The 20,242-nt window shown below is 40.6% G+C and overlaps 2 protein-coding genes across 3 annotated transcripts in view; one reads left to right on the forward strand and one right to left on the reverse strand.

Moving 5' to 3' along the window:
* The window catches only part of CAPZA2 (capping actin protein of muscle Z-line subunit alpha 2), a 29,839-nt gene extending 26,421 nt beyond the window's left edge, over window positions 1–3,418 (forward strand). For both annotated transcript variants that reach the window (XM_080391042.1, XM_080391041.1), the window contains 2 exons: window positions 1,528–1,590; window positions 2,440–3,418. In XM_080391042.1, the coding sequence (XP_080247168.1) occupies window positions 1,528–1,590; window positions 2,440–2,580 (204 nt within the window). In that variant the 3' untranslated portion in view covers window positions 2,581–3,418. The remainder of the gene's footprint in view (window positions 1–1,527; window positions 1,591–2,439) is intronic.
* On the reverse strand, window positions 3,015–19,527 carry LOC308066340 (uncharacterized protein; the record flags this gene model as incomplete). The annotated part of the gene is made up of 3 exons (XM_080393471.1): window positions 3,015–17,382; window positions 18,344–18,404; window positions 19,228–19,527. The coding sequence occupies 3 exons, from the start codon at window positions 19,525–19,527 to the stop codon at window positions 16,991–16,993; spliced, it is 753 nt and encodes a 250-aa protein (XP_080249597.1). The 3' UTR covers window positions 3,015–16,990.
* Between the last annotated feature and the right edge of the window lie 715 nt (window positions 19,528–20,242).

Consider the following 20,242-nt stretch of genomic DNA (forward strand, 5'->3'; position numbering starts at 1 on the left):
CAACTAAGAGTTGCTTCAGGGAAGATTATGTGGAAGAGGTTCTCCTTTCAATAGCTTTTGCTTCATTTTGTATTGGGAAGAAACTTAATCCTGTTCTACAATTTAGTAAAGCTGCAGAAGACCTATGAGTAGAAAAACATCTCTTACCTTACTTTCCTACCACCTACTAGAAGCAAAGCAAGTATGCTGCTGGTTACCAATTTTTAGCCTTGACTTTGAGCTTCATAGAGGGCAGAGACTGCACAAGTTCTTACTTCACACAGAAGGATTGGTAGGTAGATTAAAAGGAGCCCCCATGACTCTTCTTTTTTGTTTTGCAGAGAAGCAATTTTATACTCAAGGCGCACAACTAAAATGACTGAAGAGTTCTCTTGTTGCTAGACCTATGAATAATTTTGTTGTAGTTACTTTCTTCATTTCTGTCTGAGTCAAATAAGACCTCATACCCCTGAATTATTCCTTTCACTAGCAGAGCCTTTGAAATCATTGCCTCAGTTCAATGAAACGTCAGCATCCTTTCATGTGTTCTACTTGGTCTCTACCTCCTCCTTCATCTCTTCCTGCAGTGTCCAGGAGCGCTGCTGCAGCTGCTAGGTGCAGTTTTGCTGAAACTTTGAAGTAGTTGTAGTTGAAGCTGCCATATCTTTCTCCCAGTCTTTGCCTTTGTAGGAGCAAGGGGTCACGTGGGGGAAGAACGCTCCCAACTTTTAACAGCTTCTGCAAGAGCACCCTTAGGAATGTCTCTGACAACAAATTGGAAGTTTCAAAATTCATGAACCCTACTTCCTATTGAGACTTCTTTCAAGCACTTGAGCTAATTTGTCTCCAGATAGACTGATGGGTCATTTTTTATTTTTACAACAAACACGCACCCGCATGCTTAAAGGTGAGGAGTGAAGCCAAGAAACTGTTTCAGTCATGATGAAATTTGGACGTTGTGGTGTGTTGCACCCTCATTTTGCAAGATGTACTTAGGGATTTTTTTAGAAGACCAGGTATATGAAGTCTAGTGTTTGCCTTGGCTTAGTCTCCAGATTCAGAATGTTTAGAGGTGAACAAATTTGTTTTGGTTTTTTTCAGTTGTATTCTGAATACGTCTGGGTTAGCTTGTGTTCTTTAAGTTTTGCGAACTTGTACTGGAAACTTAACATTGATAAATGCTAATACCCATACTTCACATGTTTTTAGAGACTTGTGTGTGTGCAATGTCGTATTTCCAAATGCTGTTCTGTTCCAATCATCTTTTTTATCATGCCGTAAAATTTTTAATCAAAATATTTTCATTAATGCCATGGTAATCTTTATGCTTGTTGCAGTTTGACTGTTTTTATTTTTTTAGTATAATAATAATAATGTGGTATATGCCTTTCAGATGAATGTTTTGTTCAGTTTTGATTTAGCCTCTAAATGGTCATGTGTTCTCATGGAGTCTACCTGACACCATTCCCAACTATAGGAAAAAACATAATCCAGCTGGGCTTAGAATCATGCTGTACATCAGACCTAATTCAAACGCTTTTTTCCTAGAATGAAGCCCAGACAGCAAAGGAATTTATAAAAATTGTAGAGGCTGCAGAAAATGAGTATCAGGTATGTTGGAAACAAACACTATATCCTTACTCACATTTATAACATTACCGTATACTTAACTAAAGCTAGTATTGTATAATTAGCAAGCTTTTGATATTAAGATAACGCAGTACCGTACAAATAGATTACATGCTGCTATTAACTTTCCATACCTTCTGGTGACTGCACCTGCTTAGCATTACATTAGAAGTAATTTTTTTGAGAGCAGAAAAGCCCCTAGCATGATAAATATCAACAGTTCTGATCTCTTTCCTTAAGTGGAATTTTTGTACAGATTCTATTCAGAGGCTACTCTGTTAGACAGCTTTGCAAAATACGACTAAAGGCATTATCCATTCCAGTTAGTCATTTTAAAGTTAGGAAAGTATAACTGTTCCAGTTATCCTCTATAGAAGTGGATTTGTGTTCATTTAGGTCTTGAACAGAAGGTAAATTTCAGGTGCCATGTTCTGTCAGTTTTAAAAAAATGTTCTTTAACACAAATTTCCTAAGTATGTATAATATGCATTATATTCAAGTTCATACGATATTGCGGCCTGACTCTACCATCCCCACAGAAAAAACTTTGTCTGAAATCTGATCAGCACTTTATTTGTGCTGCTGGTTAACCACACTGTGGTTTGCTGAAACACCTAGGCTATGGCCAGGTTTATTGGATCTGTCTCACCAATTTTCTTCACATAGTTTCAGTCTAGATATAACAGGTTTCCTTCATAAAATATGATTTTAATTTAGCGTATTTTCAGTAAGCCTGTTTAGGAGGTAACTGACTATTCATTCAACTTTTTATATAACATCCTAGTTCTGTTTTTCACGTGTCTTTGTTTTGTATGACTTTGTGTTTAACAGACTGCTATCAGTGAGAATTACCAGACTATGTCGGACACTACTTTCAAGGCCTTACGTCGACAATTACCGGTTACCCGCACCAAGATTGACTGGAACAAGATCCTTAGCTATAAGATTGGAAAAGAGATGCAGAATGCTTAAAGTGAACGTTGCATGACTGGATCATTTTAGTGTCGTTGTATACAAATAAAAATTATTACAAAAAGTATTTGGAACTGTCAAATCACCCAGTCAGCATGGGCTTTTGCCATTGAAAATCACTGTAAGTAGTTTGGTTAGAGCACAAAGCTTAGCTAATTGGCTTTTTTCCTTTTTCTTTCTTTTCAGAGGGTTGCAGCTTCAGTATAGCTGAATATCTTCCTTTAGAGTTTCTGTTGTACCTTTATTTTTTTATAATGAAGAGACCATGCCTTTAGTTTTCAATTACATAATAAGAACAGTTTGAAAATATTTTTGCATATGATAACCCTTTCTCTTGCTTTCATGTGAAATAGACAACTTCCAAAATTTGTTGGATTCCTTGTGAAGACCAGTAATGTGCATTTCTAGGTCAAGGTCAACATAGTTAGCCTTAGGTGCTGTTTTTGAAATCATCTATCCTTTCATTGTATGTAAAATTGGGAAAAGCATTTTCTATGTCATTTAAACCTTTCAGAATACTTACTTAGCTAGCTCCGTAGTAACTAATCTTTTTTTTTTTTAAAGAAAAGGCCAAGGTCTAACACTCCTTTAAGATTTTGAAATTAAATAAAAGTACTTATTTGAGAAATGCATTTAATGCTTTGTTCCTGACAGTTACTCAAATGAGCTCAAACTCCATCTGCCCTTGAGGTTTTTATGATAAAGCCACAAATGTATTATAACAAGGCATATTGTAATATATATAATCCTGTACTCATTACTATGTCAGTTTATTTTTTTTCTTGGGTTGAAATGTACTAAAATTCAATGTGACATTAAAATGCAAATTTTCTATTTATTTGAGTATCAGATTACTTCCTGATAGAGCCTATTTTTGGTGCTTCTGTATATTTTTTAAATACTGCTTAAAACATCCACAAACTTGTGGTTTATTGGCTATTCTCAGCATATTTGGAGATTGTTGCAATGTCATCATCCATTGTTCCATCTGCATTGAAGAAACATCTACATATGGAAGTCTACTTAAAACAGGTATCTTCTAGCTTCATACTGGGCTGCAGAGGATGGAAGAAATTACAAGGCCAGAAATAATACATTTGTCTGAAGAATACTTTCCCTGTCTGATATATCTCATATTGAAAATGGACATCAGGTATCTAAAAAATACAGACTTCATTACAGATGCTGTGTAACGCTTCTGTGAAGTGCATAATTTCATTTTTAATTGGATGAAAACCTGTTTTAAAATGTGTTACGTAATTATACGCTCATGATGGAAAAATAAACAGCTGCTTTTTTTCAGAAGGCGAGTATTTATGCACACTCCTAAACCAGTAAAGCTTACACAAAGGTTTTATATCTTTGTTTACAGCATGATTCAATTAAGTACCTTAAACTGTTAAGTTACAGCATAGCAAGAGAAAGAGTTTAAACTTGTACCAAGTATGAAAATATATGAAGTAGTTTACTGTTTGAATTGTAATAGCAATACCCCTACATTCTTTTTTTCAGTGCTCTCTTATAAAGGGGTATAGAACTAACTGAAGTCCTTGAAATTGTTGCTACTTTACAGTACTAAACTGTATAGCAGAAGAGTGGGATTTGTTCTACTGCAGTCTTCCGGGAGAGTTGCCCTGTTAATTGCCTTCGTAGATCAGCTATTGAACCACGTTGTTATTTACAAGAAGGCTAATATGAGCTGTATGTGAGCTCATAACAGATGCTGAGCCACTGTCAAGTAAGTCTGTCAATCAACTAAGATCTAAATACAAACCTTGTTTGAAGAATTTCTTCAACAAGAAGAAATGTTCTCAGAACAGTCTAAATGTTCTTTAGAACAAGCTAAAAATAAAAGGCAGTGAATGGACAGTTAGGAAAACTGTTAATGGGCCACAACACTGCAAATAACTTTTCTAACTGTTAGAATATTGCATATGACCAGAATCAGCACTGGCTAGAAGTCAGCGTGCTATTTTTCTTACCTGAAATAAAAAGCTAGTTTTGAATATATTCGTAATAAAGAGGTATTTTACTGTGAAGTACTGTATTACTGTGTTTCCCTGTTTATTCAGTCCTGTGATAGTCTTAATTCCTTATCTTCAAAGAATAGCATCCTACAGGTTCAATTGCACCAGAAGGGTGAAATAAGTAGATTGGTGTTAGTTACATGTTTTCCTGTTGTGTTAATTTTTAGTTTGAGGTAATTTTACACCTTGAACATCAAATTTATTAAGTTATAGCTTCAATAAACCAAGGTATAAGTAAATCAACTGTTCTGTTACAGCACACCATTTTGGAAAAATATCATGTGTAGGGGTAATGGCTCTGCAGATGAAGCAAACCTGAGTATCAGCTGAGGCACGTGGCACATTTGGAGTTCTTGATTTCTCTCAGTTTTGAATGTCAATTGCACTTTTTTGTTTCTACCCCTACCCCTTGTAAATTGGAGAACTTTAGAGCTTGCTTGGTAGGCTTTAGGGTATTTTGTGTAAGTGAAGCACTTTCTCTTTAAGAAATTTTGCTGTGGCAGTTGTCTTAATGTGAATTACTATTTGTTATATTCTATTTTAAAACGTAAAGACAAGCTTTGTATTGTGCAATGTTGATGTACTAGACAGTATGGCTTGTAATATGGACTTGTAAAATGCTTGCATTTATGAAGTGTATTACATCTTATGCATCTTAGTGTCCCTTTATATGAAAGAATTTTTAACTTCTGCAAGTAAGCAATTGTTCTTTTTGAACATCTGCAACAGGAGTGGCAATTCTGCTTTTGGGTTCTCCTGAGCAGCCCCTTTTTGTATGTCTGAAAATTCAATACTGCAGGTAGAATGAAACTTCAATATCATTGTAATTTTGATTACGTTACTGCTGCTGCTTGTGATTCTACATGCTGATAATAATAGTTCTGTGGGCTGGTTCCGTTGGGAACACTGCAACACAGTTCATTAGTAAATGGTGATTCAGCCCTGGGTTAAAAGTATTGTGTGAGACTGAACATCCTAATAGATGTGTTCGCTTTAGGGGATGGCTCCAGCTGCGTCTAAGGCAGTGATGTAGTTTGTGCAGTTCGGGATTAAATCCCCCTCTCATCCCCACTTGCCAGTACTGGTTTGGCTGACAAAGCAGTTTTGGTGCTTTTAAGCTTATTTCCCTTTGGAGAGCTCTCTCTGAACTAGGAACCAGTTGCCCTCCAGATGCCCTCCAGCTTCTAATGGTGACATGAGTCCATAGCAGCGGGTTTCTTTCAGGCAGTTTGAAACCATCTATGTGTTGAGGATGTCTGGAGGATCATACCAGCTTCAGATTTCGAATTTCCAGACTGTATATACTGTAGGTATAGACATTGAACAGTTTGATTCTATGCATCCACTCTTACCATTCTGAATCACTTGCTGACATGGACATAGTTTCTGCTGCATTTGTTTAGTGGCAAGACTGAACCTGTTCTTCTGATGCAACTGTAAACTAGGTTTAGATTAAACTAAGTTTGTTCATAACCTTGAAGTGTCAATTTTTGTGTGCTAATGTCAACGCTGAACTTTCCTTTTTTGAAAAAGGGGAAAATTTCATCAGGGTTAAGCAAAAAATGTGGTGGTTTTTTGATATTTTTTTTCACAGCTAAAGGAAAGGAACTGTGAATATGTACTTTATTCCTTCTGTGAAAATGAATGCTTAATACTTGGAAGGTTTTCTTTTTAGCAGTGTTTTCCTCTGCTGCTGTGATTGGCTTACCTCTAACAGGTATTGCTCAGCATGGTATTATCTATGTGCTTATGAGAGGATAAATCATTGCTTTAAAGGATATATTCTGTAAACACATTTAGACTTTTCTGTGCATCTTTTCCTTGCAAATCAAAGTTGTGCAGGAGCAAACCTGTTTGGTTTATTCCTCTAAGAGGAGCATGTAGGGACTTCTGCCTGACCAGCTGTAGTCTGAAATAACTTCAGATCTGGAACAACTTCCAGCTTACAGGATTGTAAATGCGCCTGCTCAAGTCTTTTACTGGTTGGTTTGCGGGGACACCACCACAAGCTAATAGTGACTTGCAGTAAATACTAATTTCAGTTTTGTATTTGAACGTGCTTAATATTTTTCAATGTCAAGTGTATACTGAGTACAGCTACTGTAGGCATTAGTGGAAGAATTCAGAGTACTTCTTTTAATAAGTAGTTTCTCAGTGTGCAACTCAACGTTTGAGTTACCCTTCCAGATTATTTCAGAAGTTACTTGGGAATGATAATGTAGAAGGCTGAGCCGCAGCTTTGACGCAATACTGGATGCAAGACAAGCAGCATTGTAAGGAGGAGTTCAGAAAAACATGGTCACAGTCTCTGTCTTGGCAAGTAAAAATGTCCTCAGAGGGATTGCCAGTTACAGTGCAGCTGCCTGCTAAGGCAAAAGTTGCCTCTCATACACCTGGAAGCTAGGCTACTTTCCTCAAACAGAGAGCGCTGTGGTCCCACGAGGTAAAGAAGGGAATCGCTCTCCCTGGAGCAAATGTTTTTAGCCTGGTTTTCTTTTAGCCAGTTTTATATGTTCTTTTGCAAATGAAGTGTTTATGAACCTAACTGAAAAATCACAGCCACAAGTTTTCAAGTGCAGGAAAAATAATTTGCCTTTCATTCTCTTGGGCTGCCATGGATTTAAAATGTTTTCCTTCCACCCGCTTGAGCTGTCTCCCTGCCCAGTGTGCTGGCTTTCTTGGGTACTGGATGGTGGTGTGTGTTGCCTCGGATTGCTGCAGAAGCTGGGTACTGGAAGGTGAGTACCCAAAGGCAGAAATGTTTAGATTCTCGCTGTGCGGTGAAGGTGCCAGAGGGCCAGTCATGCAGCGAGGGTCTTGAACATCAGCCCTGGGATGTGGGATGCAGTCATACCACCTTCTCCTAGGTAAGGCAGTATGCCCAGTTATAATACGAGATGTGTCAGTAAGGTCATAAAAGTGATGACAAGAATGTGATTTTGAGGAAGAAAGGTGACGTGTTTCCACTCGACCAAGTCTGTTCAGCCTGGAGAGTGGGAGCCTTACGCTGCAGCCCTGAGGAAAGGGTCGGTTTGAAGTTGCACTCAGGAGCGCAGGTCTGATGGAGGCTGGCAGAGCACTCCTAACTCCTAACAGAGGTCTTCGGTACGCCGTGCCGTGAGGCTGCCTGCTTGCCTGCCTGGGTACGCATGCCGTTCTGAACCCCTGCCTTGCAAATGGCAATGGCACGCTTCAGGTGTTGCTTGAGCTGTTTTCCTGTCCCAGTACTGTCTGTCTTAACCCAGTCAAAACTCCTGAGGGTGCTGCCATAAATGCCTCTGCGGCCCTTCTGTTAATAACCTGCTGTTTGCATGGTGACCTAGCACCTCTTTCTCCCATCTGTTGGTCTAACTGTGCAGTAATAACTTCCGCATAGTTTGGAAATTAGGGAAAGAGGCTTGGAAAAGGAATAAGTTCATTACAAAATAAATATTCAAAAGCTGAACAGATGTTGTTTTAATATATTTTCAGCTTTGCTGTGACACTTAAGATGAATACCTGCACAAGCATTTGGAGTAGAAAACTGAGCTTTCAAGAGCTGTTGGCAGTTTTAAACTAAGTAGCAGAAAGAGGAAGGGAAGCAGATTTTTCTGACATGACATTGCTTTGTTAACAGCTTTCAGTGCTGTAAAACTGGCAAGGTTTGCAAATCTTTCACTTCATTGTGAAAACAGGAACATGAGGTAGCAAAAGCATACGATTGGCCAAAAAACAGTTGTGGTTATAGGCTCCAAAGTTCAGATATTTGACCGGAAGATTTCTGAACAATAGTGGTGTTGGCAATCTTGAAATACTTGAATGGAAAGCAAAAGCAAAGCTTGGTTTTTTTATTCTACAGTGTGGCAGGATCAGGAGCATCTCAACTTTATGTTGCAGAACAGAGACTTGTTTGCTCTGAAAGAAATTCCTCACTAAGTTTTTGTAGGGCTTTGGTATTATTAGTATTAAGGTGGGTAGTAGGAAAAGTTAAAATTTTCCTTGCTGGATCTTTATCTCTTTTTGTCTTGGCTGTAGGCATACAAAACAGCTTGTTGCCATTTTCTTTGCAACATGTTGAATGTATCTGAAGAGCGTCTCCAGGCTCTGTAGTTTTTAGGCTAAAGAATGAATCCAGCAACTCTAATTTCTACATGAAATCCAACATGTGAAGTCCTTTCTCTACATCCTGATTTTTGGTTTCTGTTCATTTTGAGAAGCTTGGGGTTTTCTGCATATTGTTCATTTTGGTCCTTGTGGTATTGCAGGCTGTCATGATATTAACATAGTGCTAGGCTTTCCTTATGCTAATCTCTGGCCTTGAATGCTATAATATTCTCTAGCATTGTCTTAATCAGCAATTAGGAGATTTTGGTTATAATTTTAAAGCCTGTACTAAATTAAGGAGGGAAAAAACCCTAACTGCTAGGTATGTGTGCCTGATGTTATCCTTCTCTACTGAGAAGTAGGCACTGGGAGTGTACAAAACTGAAACTTTTCTGTATCCTAATGATGTGGACCAGCCAGCAAATGGATTCTGAGCTAAGAGCATTCTGGCATGAAGAGTCAGGGCCTGCTGTGAACTTGTCCAGGGTGATAAGCTGGATCCTTGTTATCTGACATACTTGTGCCAACAGCAGGCACTTTGTTTAGCAGTACCTGGTAGGCGTTGATGTCAGTCGAAACTGGGGAGGTAAAACGTGCCATGCTCTCTTCTGCTAGGAAGTGCATGTTATGCTTTTTTCCTGCCTGTTTTTTCCATGTGGAGGAAAAGTCAGAGTTGACAAGGCAGCTGAAGCTAGGGGTCCAGGAGGAGAACTTACCCTGTTTTTAGAAGCACTGAAGGCCATCTCACCTCTCCTGCTATGCACTGTTGAAGATGGGATGGTAGCTAATGCAAGATCTATGCAAGCATTTTCTTTATGTCCCAGCAGTTCTCGGGGGGGGGGGGGGGATAGGTAGTATCCTCCACAAAGCTAGGCAGAACTTCTCATAGAGTATCAGAAAAGCCTGTGTCATTCAAGAGCCTGTTGAAAGTTCCTGTAGGCATGGACTGAGTATGAAGAGTCCTTTAACTGTCATCCTTTAACTGTCACAGGTGCCAGGAGTGAGCTCGTTTGCAGAAGACAACCTGAGAAATTCTGCTAAGAAAGTAAATCCCACATGCTTATGAAGAATTGAAGGGCTGGTCTGGTTCAGAGCTTTGCTGCAAAGCAAAGGAAGAGATTGCTGTGTAACTGATTCTCTGGGTGCAAAAGAATCTGTTAAAGTCAGTAATGAGTATGTTTCCTGTCCCAGTTCATTACTAAACTCAGTGAGCCATCATCTTGCATTTAAGAACTTGTCTACCTCTCCTTAGCGCTTTCAGCTGGATACCGTGGGCCTTGCAGTCCTACCAGCCGCTGGTGTGATCAGTTACTCTACCTGAATGTAAATGAAGAGGGTAGAGAGTGTCAGTATTTAATTTTCCAAAGAATAAATCCTGCTACTATATACTTCACCCTCCTGATAAGATCCTTCCAGACATAGCAGAGTTGCTACTCTAATTGTAGCTGCAGACACGGTGTGGTAACGCAATGCCTCGGTCAAAACACAGATGATAAGGTTGAGAAAGAGGGCAGTAGCAGATGCAGCCTTGGCAATCCCACAATCAGGGATTGCTGTTCCAGGAAAAATCAAAGTCACCAACAAAAGAAAGAGGTTCCAAGGCTACCTGTAACTGTGGATTTTCACTGCAGATGATGGATTTGCTACAATTGTGGCTGTCTTTGGTGGTGGAAAACACGGAAGCAGCAACTATTACTGTGTCCTTTGCTCAGAATCTCTCATAGTCTATTCATGAAACTGTTAGGAAAAAAAACCCAACCACCCTTCAAAATGGCTATTTGTGCCTGCCTGCAAGGTTCAAAATGCTGAGAGGAAAGTATCAAGTGCATAGGTGAAGCTCCCTGCTTACCCACCAGGGTTTTCATCTTGTTCCTCTTCCCAGCTGCTACACAGAGTAACTGATCGGGTCAGCAGAACGAAGACAAACTGGCTTCTTTAGCTGCACCGATTGGGTCCAAACAGAAGGTGAAGTAAGGCAACACTGGAGTCACATGTAAAGGAGGATTCATCAGGTGTGTGTTTTGTCTGGAACTAAGGTGGGGACAGAAGAGTTCCTGTCGTAGCAGCACAGGGGAAGGTATGCCATTAAAACCAATTATCCAGAGAAGACAGGGGCTAGCCTGTAAGAGAGGAGTTCTTATGGATTTAAAACCTGAGCACAGAAGATGAAAGTGCAAAATAGAAAAGATAAAGACTTTGGGAGCAGTCTATATAATCAGGATGGAAAAGGTCTGACAGCTAATTTTGTGGGGATTGAGAGCAAGAAAAATACATTAATATCTCTACTAAAAGCAATGGGGAAAGCAGAAGAAAGTGTTCTCTTTCTGAAAATGGCTGAATAGTGGAAGCAGGAATTAAAACGAGTCCTGTTTCTAAGGGACAGCGTGTGGAAAGGGCAGGGTATATTGAGAAGGGATGGAATTAAAAGCCTCTCGGATAGCTACCAGCCGCATGTATCGCTCTCAGCGGTGTGCAGAGCACCCCTGATGCTGGGCACATCACCTCTGTCGCGTCTGTCGCGAGAGGCTGTGCACTGCCCTTGCGTGATCACCGTTTGGTAAGGAGAACAAGTCTGAGAGAAAGAGCTTCATAGTGACACTGACCTCTCACAAGTCTGTGTCTGTATGAAGCTCTGGTGCAAGTACAACTATGGTCCATTTATGTACCCAGAACCACTGCAGAGCATTTTGGTGCCAGAGCTGAACCTGCTGCCCTGACCCTGGTGCCTCCTCCCAGGCGCTGCAGACCTCTTCTCACTCTACAGCTGCGCAGCCACCACCCTTTTGCCCGCACAGCAGCAGATGCTGGCATTTAAAAGCATTTTGTCTTCATTTAACGCTCCTTACAAACCTCCTAGCTATGGGTCTGCTCGTGTCTCTCACCTTGGGGCATGCAAGCCCAGAGAAGCCCAGATTTGCAGAAACTTGCTATTTCAAACTGATATCAGTCTGGAATTCAACAAGTATGATGTCATGAGTATTCAGCAATGCCCAAGATCACATATTAGTGACTATATTTAGTATTATTACTTCTCCTTCACAGCTTTCTGTTTGTAAAAGGGTTTATGGAAAAAGTCTGCCTGAGGTCTATGAAGTGCTTGGTACTGTAGTAGCAAGCATCATGAAAGAAGCCTTCAGAGAATAGAAAATACTGTGTCTACAGCAGGATTTCAATAATAGGCGGCAAATGAGGCCAGGGATACGTACTGAATAATGGGGCTGCCAGGTATCAACTGGCGCTTCGGTGCAAACACACCTTTTTCTCTAACGAGCCAGTGGGGTATGTGAGAGAGAGATGCATGGTGCTTCCTGGGGCTGAAGGCAGCCACCTCGCCCCTGCGTGTGTAACGGTCCTGGCTAAGGCCCTCTAGTTACACTTGCTTGGCTGCGCAGTAAATTCAGAACTGTATGATAAGACATCGTAAGTGGGATATAAGCTAGCAGTAATTTGTGACAGGGGAAGTCATTTTACTTTGGGCTTACCAACACTAGCAGGCGTGAGAAGGATGAGAATCTTCTCGGACCAGGTGGGACTTCATCACCTTACTCTTCTGCGTTCTTCACAATCAGGAGGCTGAAACACAAAAATGTTACATAAAAGCATATTGTAACATAGAATTCACCTGGGTCTGGGTTTGGCTAAAGAGCACACAACCTATTTGAATAATGTAGATGAAAAGAGAGATGAACTGTTCAGATTAATATTAAGAGGTGAAATCAATGACGTAACAAATGAGAGCATCCCGCTTCAACGCAAGATATGAAGTCAACACCAACATTAATACCAAGCTTTTTTTTAGGATGTTGGGCAACCCAGGTGTCTGTACCAGTGGCAAGCTTCATTCTCTCTTTCCTGGACCTGCACGTGCAGGGCCACCCAGGCTGCAGGGTCTGTCAGCTCCTGCTAACTGCGCGGGAAATGTTTTATAGACAGGGGCTGCATTCCCCAGCCACCTCAGAAGTGAGGAACACTGCCTGTGGAGTTATTCTGCTGCTTCACGAGTGTTTAGAGGGTGGGTTAGCTTAAGTCTTAGGCTAGGCTTATTCTGAAATCCCACTTTTGCAGCCGGGCTGCTTTTACTGAAGAAATGGCCATCATGGCTTTTCCTTTCCAGAACACTCTCTCCTGAAGAGATGACATCTTGTCTGTTGACGACGGGGTTGTCAACTGTTCAGGCAGAGATTACTGGGTATATTTTTTCACTACACATCAGTAAATATGTTCCTCCTTTTCCCATGATATTATAACCTAAATATAGTGAGGTTAATGTAATTTTGGATAGTGATTGCATCATTACCAAAAGGGGAGGCGGCGGGATGGACTGAATGCAAGGATCCAGTGAGAAAGGAATTTGGATGTGAAGAACGACTGCTGGGTGCAGAAGAGACAATGCTGGTTCACAGCATGGTGAACCAGCAAGAATATAGATCAAGCAAAACAGACTGAAGGGCAAAGGAGGAAAGAAAGTAGGGTATGATGAAGCTAACGTGTAAAGCAGACAATTGTTCTGTAGCCTGAATTTGAAGACAAGATCTCACAAAGACCTTCATCTGTGGGGAGGGAAAGAAGGTGAGGGCTCCATGGACTGCAGAGAGAGGTTTTCCCAGCTGTGATGTACTGGATGGATGTGAAGAGGTGAGACAAGCAAGCCAAGGAGGAATGAATTGTGTCAGGCAAGGCAAAAGGATATTTTGGTAGCTGGTTTTGCAACGGTTTATCTGTGATAGAAGGAAATTGCCTGACGTTTGGATGCTACCTGCTTCCATGGTAGAGGATGTACTGTTTGCTCCATCCCTGTCTGCCTGCAGTCAGAGCTGTTCCTATTCTCTGTAATAGTTGCCAGCCTCCAGCAGCAATAATTATCTGTACATGACTCAGCACTGTAACCGCTCAATTTCCTTCATGTGAGTTTCTGGAGATTAAGTGAAATGTAACTGTTGGTGGATTTCTGTGTTTTTACTGATACGTAGTGAGTAAAGATGTTATGTTGACAAGTGATAGGAGAAAGATGAACTATGTTCTGCTAATTGCAGATTTCAGAGGAGGTGAGATCTTTTTCTCTCTTAAAATGGTTCATTTATTAAATATAGTATCAATGCTCAGCAAATTAAAGACCGTTCCGAAAATCTTTCTTCTTAAGAAAAAAAAAGACAAGACACTAAACAGCAAAAAAAATCCGTGTCTTCTCTATTTTCTGCACTCACAAATGCATCTCCTTAAGAAAAGAAAGAGCAGATTTACTGTTTGGCTTCAGTCCAAGGCATGAATGTTGGGAAATGAGCTCTTGTCCTTTTCCTCAACCTAAATGGGTAAGGGAGACAACAGCACTGGTTCCCTCTGGGCTTTTCACCATCTGTCTCTGCCTCCCCATTTCTCCCACAGCCTTGTTTGCCTCCTGCGATGTATGGAACGTGTGGATGCAGGTGCCAGACTGACTGCTGAGAGCTCTTTTTTGACCAGGGGTGAATCTTGCAGCTCACATGACTCCTTTATGAATCCTAAGCACATACCATCTTGTACAAATACTGACATGCCTCGCTCCACCACCTGGTTTTATAAAGGAACTTCATAAAATGTGTCAATAAATGTGTATGTCCACTTGCTTCATAAAAATATGTAAGTGCTACTGGGGGATGTTTCCATAGATTTAGAAAAAATATATACATTTCAATGTGCTTTAGCAATTGTGTGTATTTGGGATGGGCCATTCTACCCCGCACTGATGCTTCAGTGTGCTGATGGTCAGGTTAGAATTCCCAGCTTCTTTTTAGGGATGAAAGTCATTTGTTAGGCAAAAAGCAAAAGAAGAAAACAGGTTTGGGGGTTTTGTTTGTTTGTTTCAGGGCTTGGCGTTCTTTTTCTGGTTAAGATTATTTCTAACACTACTTGAAAATACTGAAACACTGCTCTGAGCTGCACCAGCTATTTGGTAACACTTTTCTTTGCCCGGTCTTTGCATTGACACCGGACCCTTAACTGAGCCGGTTTAAACTTGTCTTGCAATTAAGGCAGCTTGTTGGTTGATGTTCTTGTCAGTAAAGATCGTAAAATGACTTTCAGGTGGTCTTTCTTCCCTCCCCTACAACTAACTGCCCAGGCATGTTCTAGGTCACCCTGTTTTCTGGCAGAGTCCCCCTGCCCATGGACAACCCCTGGGGTTAGGGGCGTTTGCCGCCTTGTTGTTTTCTCCATCCTCCTCCAGTTTAAGCAGATCTCTGGGAATCTGAAGGTTCGGTTCCCTCAAACTCGGCTCCCCTGCTTTCTGAACCAACAAAACGGGCAGAGCTTCATCCCCATGTTCCCACCTTCGTACTGTTTTGGAAGTAATGAGGAAGACGATTTTTTAAAGGTTTTTGACAAGTGGTGCTCGAGGCATATGAACGCTTATTTGACTTCTCTTCATTAGTAACAGTGGCATGCTTTTAAAGATTACTGTCTTCCTTTAAGCCAAAGAATATTGCTGTAGTACCATAATATCTCACTTTTAAGATGGGGAACAGAAACTTCAGCCTGGGCACACTGTTCAGAAGTCTGTAGTTTCATACTTTTGAAGTATCTTTGTTTTAATGAAAGTACTTTGATTAAATTGTAAATTAATCGTGAATTTGTGCTTCAGTCTTTCTTAGCATACTTTCAGTTCTCTAGGCTGTGACTAAGGACCGTACGCTTTAGGTGAAAACAGATTTTTTTTTTGTAGTGTTTAAGCCATTTTATTCAGACTTCGGTATGTCTGAAAAGTGCTGGGTACGGGATCCCATGACCTCTCCTTCAGTGCTTTCACTCGCATTGGCATGCTGTTTCTCACCATCACTGATTTCAGTTTAGACTGCCATCTCCAGTTCAACCCTGATATTGTTTAATGTGCATCTGATATGTTTAATAAGTGCACTATATTCATATGTATTTATGTGTATATAGAAACACATGTAATTATATGCATGCATACATAGGTGCGTGTATGTATGTGTTTTAATTAATATCTAGACTGAAAGGTGCTGGGCATGACAGTTCTTAGCTGGATTCAGTTGCTAACCAGGCATCAGCTGAAGGTCAGAGGGATGTCTGGCTCCTTTGAACCAAGCTGACAATGTTTTCCAGTGCTCACAGATGTCTGCAGCCAATGTGGGTCTTGTTCATGCCCTTTCTGAATGTCCCTGACAAATGTGCCTGCCCATTTCTCGGCTGCCAAGAAAGCTGATGCAATCTTATTTTATAGCCAGGCTCCAAGGGGATTGTACATTGTGGGCCTAGAGAAAGTTATTGATCTCTGAAATGTTCAGACAGAAGAGATTTTAAGGTTTAGTTAAAAAAAAAAATTAATAAAAAAATAAAAATAAAAACTAAAAAACAAGCAAACAAAAAAAAACCCGAAACCCAAACATTAAAACCACCACTAGTTTGGATCTTGACCCATAAAAAGATCTGGTGGGCAGAATTTTCAAACTAGATTTTTGCTGCATACTGGTCCTACCTTGCCAGGACCCAAGTTCAAGGGCATTTCTTCCTTCTGTAAAAAACCAATAACTTCATTGTACCTTCTGTTTAGTAATTCTAGTTGCTTCTACTTCCTGATTTCATTTAGCAAAGTCATCAACAGTCGTAAGAAAAACTAGGAACCCTGAACTCAGTTTATAGCAAGCCAATTAAGTGCAAACACTATTATAGGTGTTATTTTGAGGTAGAAACTGAGGTACCTGAAGGGCTGTGTGAGAAAACACTTAAATGAGTGAGATAATTCAGTGGAAAATCTTAGCAGAAAGGTAAAATATTTTTTTCAAAATCATTTTTGTCCAATCATCAGCTATATTCTGTCATGTCTTGACTTAGCAAATGAATGCCTGGAGCCAGATGACGCTTAATAAAATAGTGTCTTTTCATAGTACTGAATAGTTTGCTGCTCTGACTTGTGAAATGCAAGTTTTAAGGCTTTTTATTAATACTTGATACTCCTTTCAAACAGAATTGAAAGAGAGATAATTTGTGGTAAACAGAGCCTAAGCTGTGAACTTGTCCTGAATGGCAACTTAGATGCTTCTTTAACAGGAACAACAGAAATGTGATTTGTTGTATGAGTGCACTGAGCTGGTTATGAGTCCAGATATCCTAACAGGGAATTGCTCTTCACCTAATGCAGAGGTTTGGGTTTTGATATGCCCTTCTTCAGTTTCTGCTTCTTCTGCTTCTTCCACTTCTTCCACTTCCGTTTTGCCACCTGCTGCTTCTGCTTCTTCTGCCGCTTCTCATTCTTCTGCAGCTTCTTTTGCTGCTTCTCCTTCTTCTTCTACCTCTGCTTCCTCTACTTATTCTGCTTCTTCTGCTTCTTCTTTTACGTCGTCTTCTGCTTGTTCTACTTCTGCTTGTTCTGCTTCTGCTTCCTCCTCTACTTCTTCTGCTTCTGCTTGTTCTGCTTCCTCCTCTACTTCTTCTGCTTCTGCTTGTTCTGCTTCCTCCTCTACTTCTTCTGCTTCTGCTTGTTCTGCTTCCTCCTCTACTTCTTCTGCTTCTGCTTGTTCTGCTTCCTCCTCTACTTCTTCTGCTTCTGCTTGTTCTGCTTCCTCCTCTACTTCTTCTGCTTCGGCCTCTGCTTCGGCCTCTGCTTGTTCTGCTTCGGCCTCTGCTTCTCCATCTTCTGCTTCTCCTTCCTCTGCTGCTTCTCCTTCTGCTGCTGCTTCTCCTTTGTCATCTTCTTCTGCTGCTTATTATTTTGCTTGTCTTCTGCTTCTGCTTCTTCTGCATCTGCTTCTTTTTCTGCTTTTTCTGCTTATGCTTCTGCTGTTTCTACTTTGCTGCTGCTTCTACTTTGCTGCTGCTTCTCCTGCTGATTCTTCTACTCCTTCTGCTTCTTCTACTCTGTCTTCTGCTACTTCTTGTTCTACTTCTCCTGCTCTTTCTTCTCCTTCTTCATCCTCTTCTGCTGCTGCTTCTGCTTCTTTTGCTACTTCTGCATCTACTTCTGCTTCTGCTTTGGTTTTTCGGCTTCTGCTTCTTCTACTTACAGGTCTGCTTCTTACACTTTTGCTTCTGCTTCTTTTTCTGGGTTTTGGGTTTGGTTTTTTCTCTGCTTCCCTTTCTGGTGTTTTTCTGGTTCTTTATCTGCATCAGGGTTTTTTGCTGCTTCTGCTGCTTCTGCTTATTTTGCTTCTTCTGTTTCTGCCTCTGCTTCTGATTCTTCTTCTTATGCTTCTTTTTTGCCGCTGCTGCTTCTGCTTCTTCTTCCTGCTGCTGCTGCTTCTTCTGCTTCTTCTTCTGCCTCTTCTCATTCTTCTGCAGCTTCTTCTACAGGTTCTTTTGCTGCTGCTTCTTCTGCTTCTTCTACAGCTTCTTTTGCTGCTGCTTCTTTTGCTTCTGCTGCTTCTACTTATTCTGCTTCTTATGCTTCCTATACTTCTTGTTGTTTGTTCTTCTGCTTCTTCTTCCACTGCTTTTTCTGGTTCTGCTTCTTCTGCTTTTGCTTCTTCTGCATATTCTTCTGCTTCTACATTTTCTTCTTCTGCTTATTATTTCGTTTGTTCTTCCTCTTCTGCCTCTTCTGCTGCTGCTTCTGCTTCTTTTGCAGATACATCTGCAACTTCTCATGCTGCTTCTGCTGCTTCTTCTGCATCTTCTGCTTCTTCTTATTCCTCTTCTGTTCTTTTATCTTCTCCTTCTTTTACTGCTTATTATTCTCTTCTGCTTCTTCTCTGTCTCCTTCTGCATCTCCTTATTCTTTTGCATCTGCTTATTCTTCTGCATCTACTTATTCTGCTTTTACTTTTTCAGCTTCTGCTTTTTCTGCTGCTTCTTATGCTTTTACTTCTTCTGGTTCTTTTTCTGCTTTTTTCTGCTTATTTTTCTGGTCTTTTTCTTCTTTTTCTGCATCTTATTATTCTGCTTCTTCTACTTCTGCTTATCTTTTTCTTCTTATGTTAATAATTTTCCTCCTTCTGCTGCTTCTGCTTCTTCTGTGGATTATTCTGCTTTTTATGCTGCTGCTTCTGCTTATTTTCCTTCTGCTGCTGCTGCTTCTTCTGCCTGTTCTCATTTATCTGCTGCTGCTTCTGCTGCTGCTTCTGCTTTTTCTGCTTCTTTTTCTGCTTGTGCTTTGTTTTCTGCTTGTGCTTTTTCTTCTTCTGCATCTTCCTTGTTCTTCTACTTCTTCTGCTTCTGCATCTTCTTACTGTGTTGTGATTCTTCTGCTGCTTCTTTTGCATCCTCTGCTTCTCCTTCTCCTTTTTCTACTTCTGCTTCCTCTTCTTCTGCTTCATCTTGTTCTTCTTCTCCTGCTCTTTCTTGTCCTTCTTCTTGCTGCTTCTGCATCTTCTGCTTTATCTTGTTCTTCTCTTTCTTCTTCTTTGTCCTCTACTTCTTTTACTTCTGCTTCTTCTTCTTCATCTTTGTCCTATACTTCTTTTGCTTCTTCTTCTTCTTCCTCTTCCGCTGCTGCTTCTTATTGTCCTGCTGCTGCTTCTTCTTCCGCTGCTTCTTCTGCTTTTGCTTCTTATCCTGCTGCTGCCTCTGCTGCTACTACATCTGCCTCTGCTGCTGCTGCCTCTTCTACATCATCTTCTGCCTCTTCTACATCATCTTCTGCCTCTTCTACATCATCTTCTTGATTCTTCTCCTTCGTCTGCATCTTCTGATTCTTCTCCTGCTGTTTCTCCGTCTGCATCTCTTGATTCTTCTCCTTCGTCTGCATCTCTTGATTCTTCTCCTGCTGTTTCTCCGTCTGCATCTCTTGATTCTTCTCCTTCGTCTGCATCTCTTGATTCTTCTCCTGCTGTTTCTCCGTCTGCATCTCTTGATTCTTCTCCTTCGTCTGCATCTCTTGATTCTTCTCCTGCTGTTTCTCTGTCTGCATCTCTTGATTCTTGTCCTTCGTCTGCAGCTTCTCCGTCTGCTGCTGATTTTGCTTCTTCTTGTTCTTTTTCTGTGCTTTTTTCTGGGATTTTTCTGCTTGTCATTCCTCTGCTGCTTGTTCTACTACTTCTGCTTCTTGTTCTGCTTCTGCTGCTTCTTCCTCTGCTTCCTCTCCTGCTGCTGCTTCTGCTTATTATTTTGCTTATGCTTCTGCTTTTTATGCATCTGATTCTTCTTCTGCATCTGATTCTGCTGCTTCTTACTCTTTTGCTTCTTATGTTTTTGCTTCTTCTGCTTTTTTCATAATTTTTTCCTGCTTTTTTTTCTTTTTTTTTTTCTTCTTTTTTTCCTGCTTCTAGTTCTGGTTCTTTTTCTGCTGCTGCTGCTTCTGCGTCTTCTGCTGCTGCTGCTGCTTCTGCATCGTATTCCCCTTCTGCGTCTGTTTCTACTGCTTCTTGTTCTGCTGCTTCTTCTGCTTATTATTTTGCTTCTGCTTCTGCATCTGATTCTTCTTCTGTGTCTGCTTTTGCTTCTTATGCTTTTGCTTCTGGTTCTTTTTCTGCTATTTTTCTGGTTATTTTTCTGGTCTTGTTCTGCTTCTTGTTCTTCTACTTCTTCTGCTTATTGTTTCTGTTTCTGTTGCTTCCTCCTTTGCTTCTTTTGCTTCTTCTGCTTCTTCTGCTCCTTATCTTTTTCTTCTTTTGCTTATTATTTTG

The sequence above is a fragment of the Falco punctatus genome (assembly GCF_963210335.1).
Source record: "Falco punctatus genome assembly, chromosome: 6".
NCBI lineage: Eukaryota > Metazoa > Chordata > Aves > Falconiformes > Falconidae > Falco > Falco punctatus.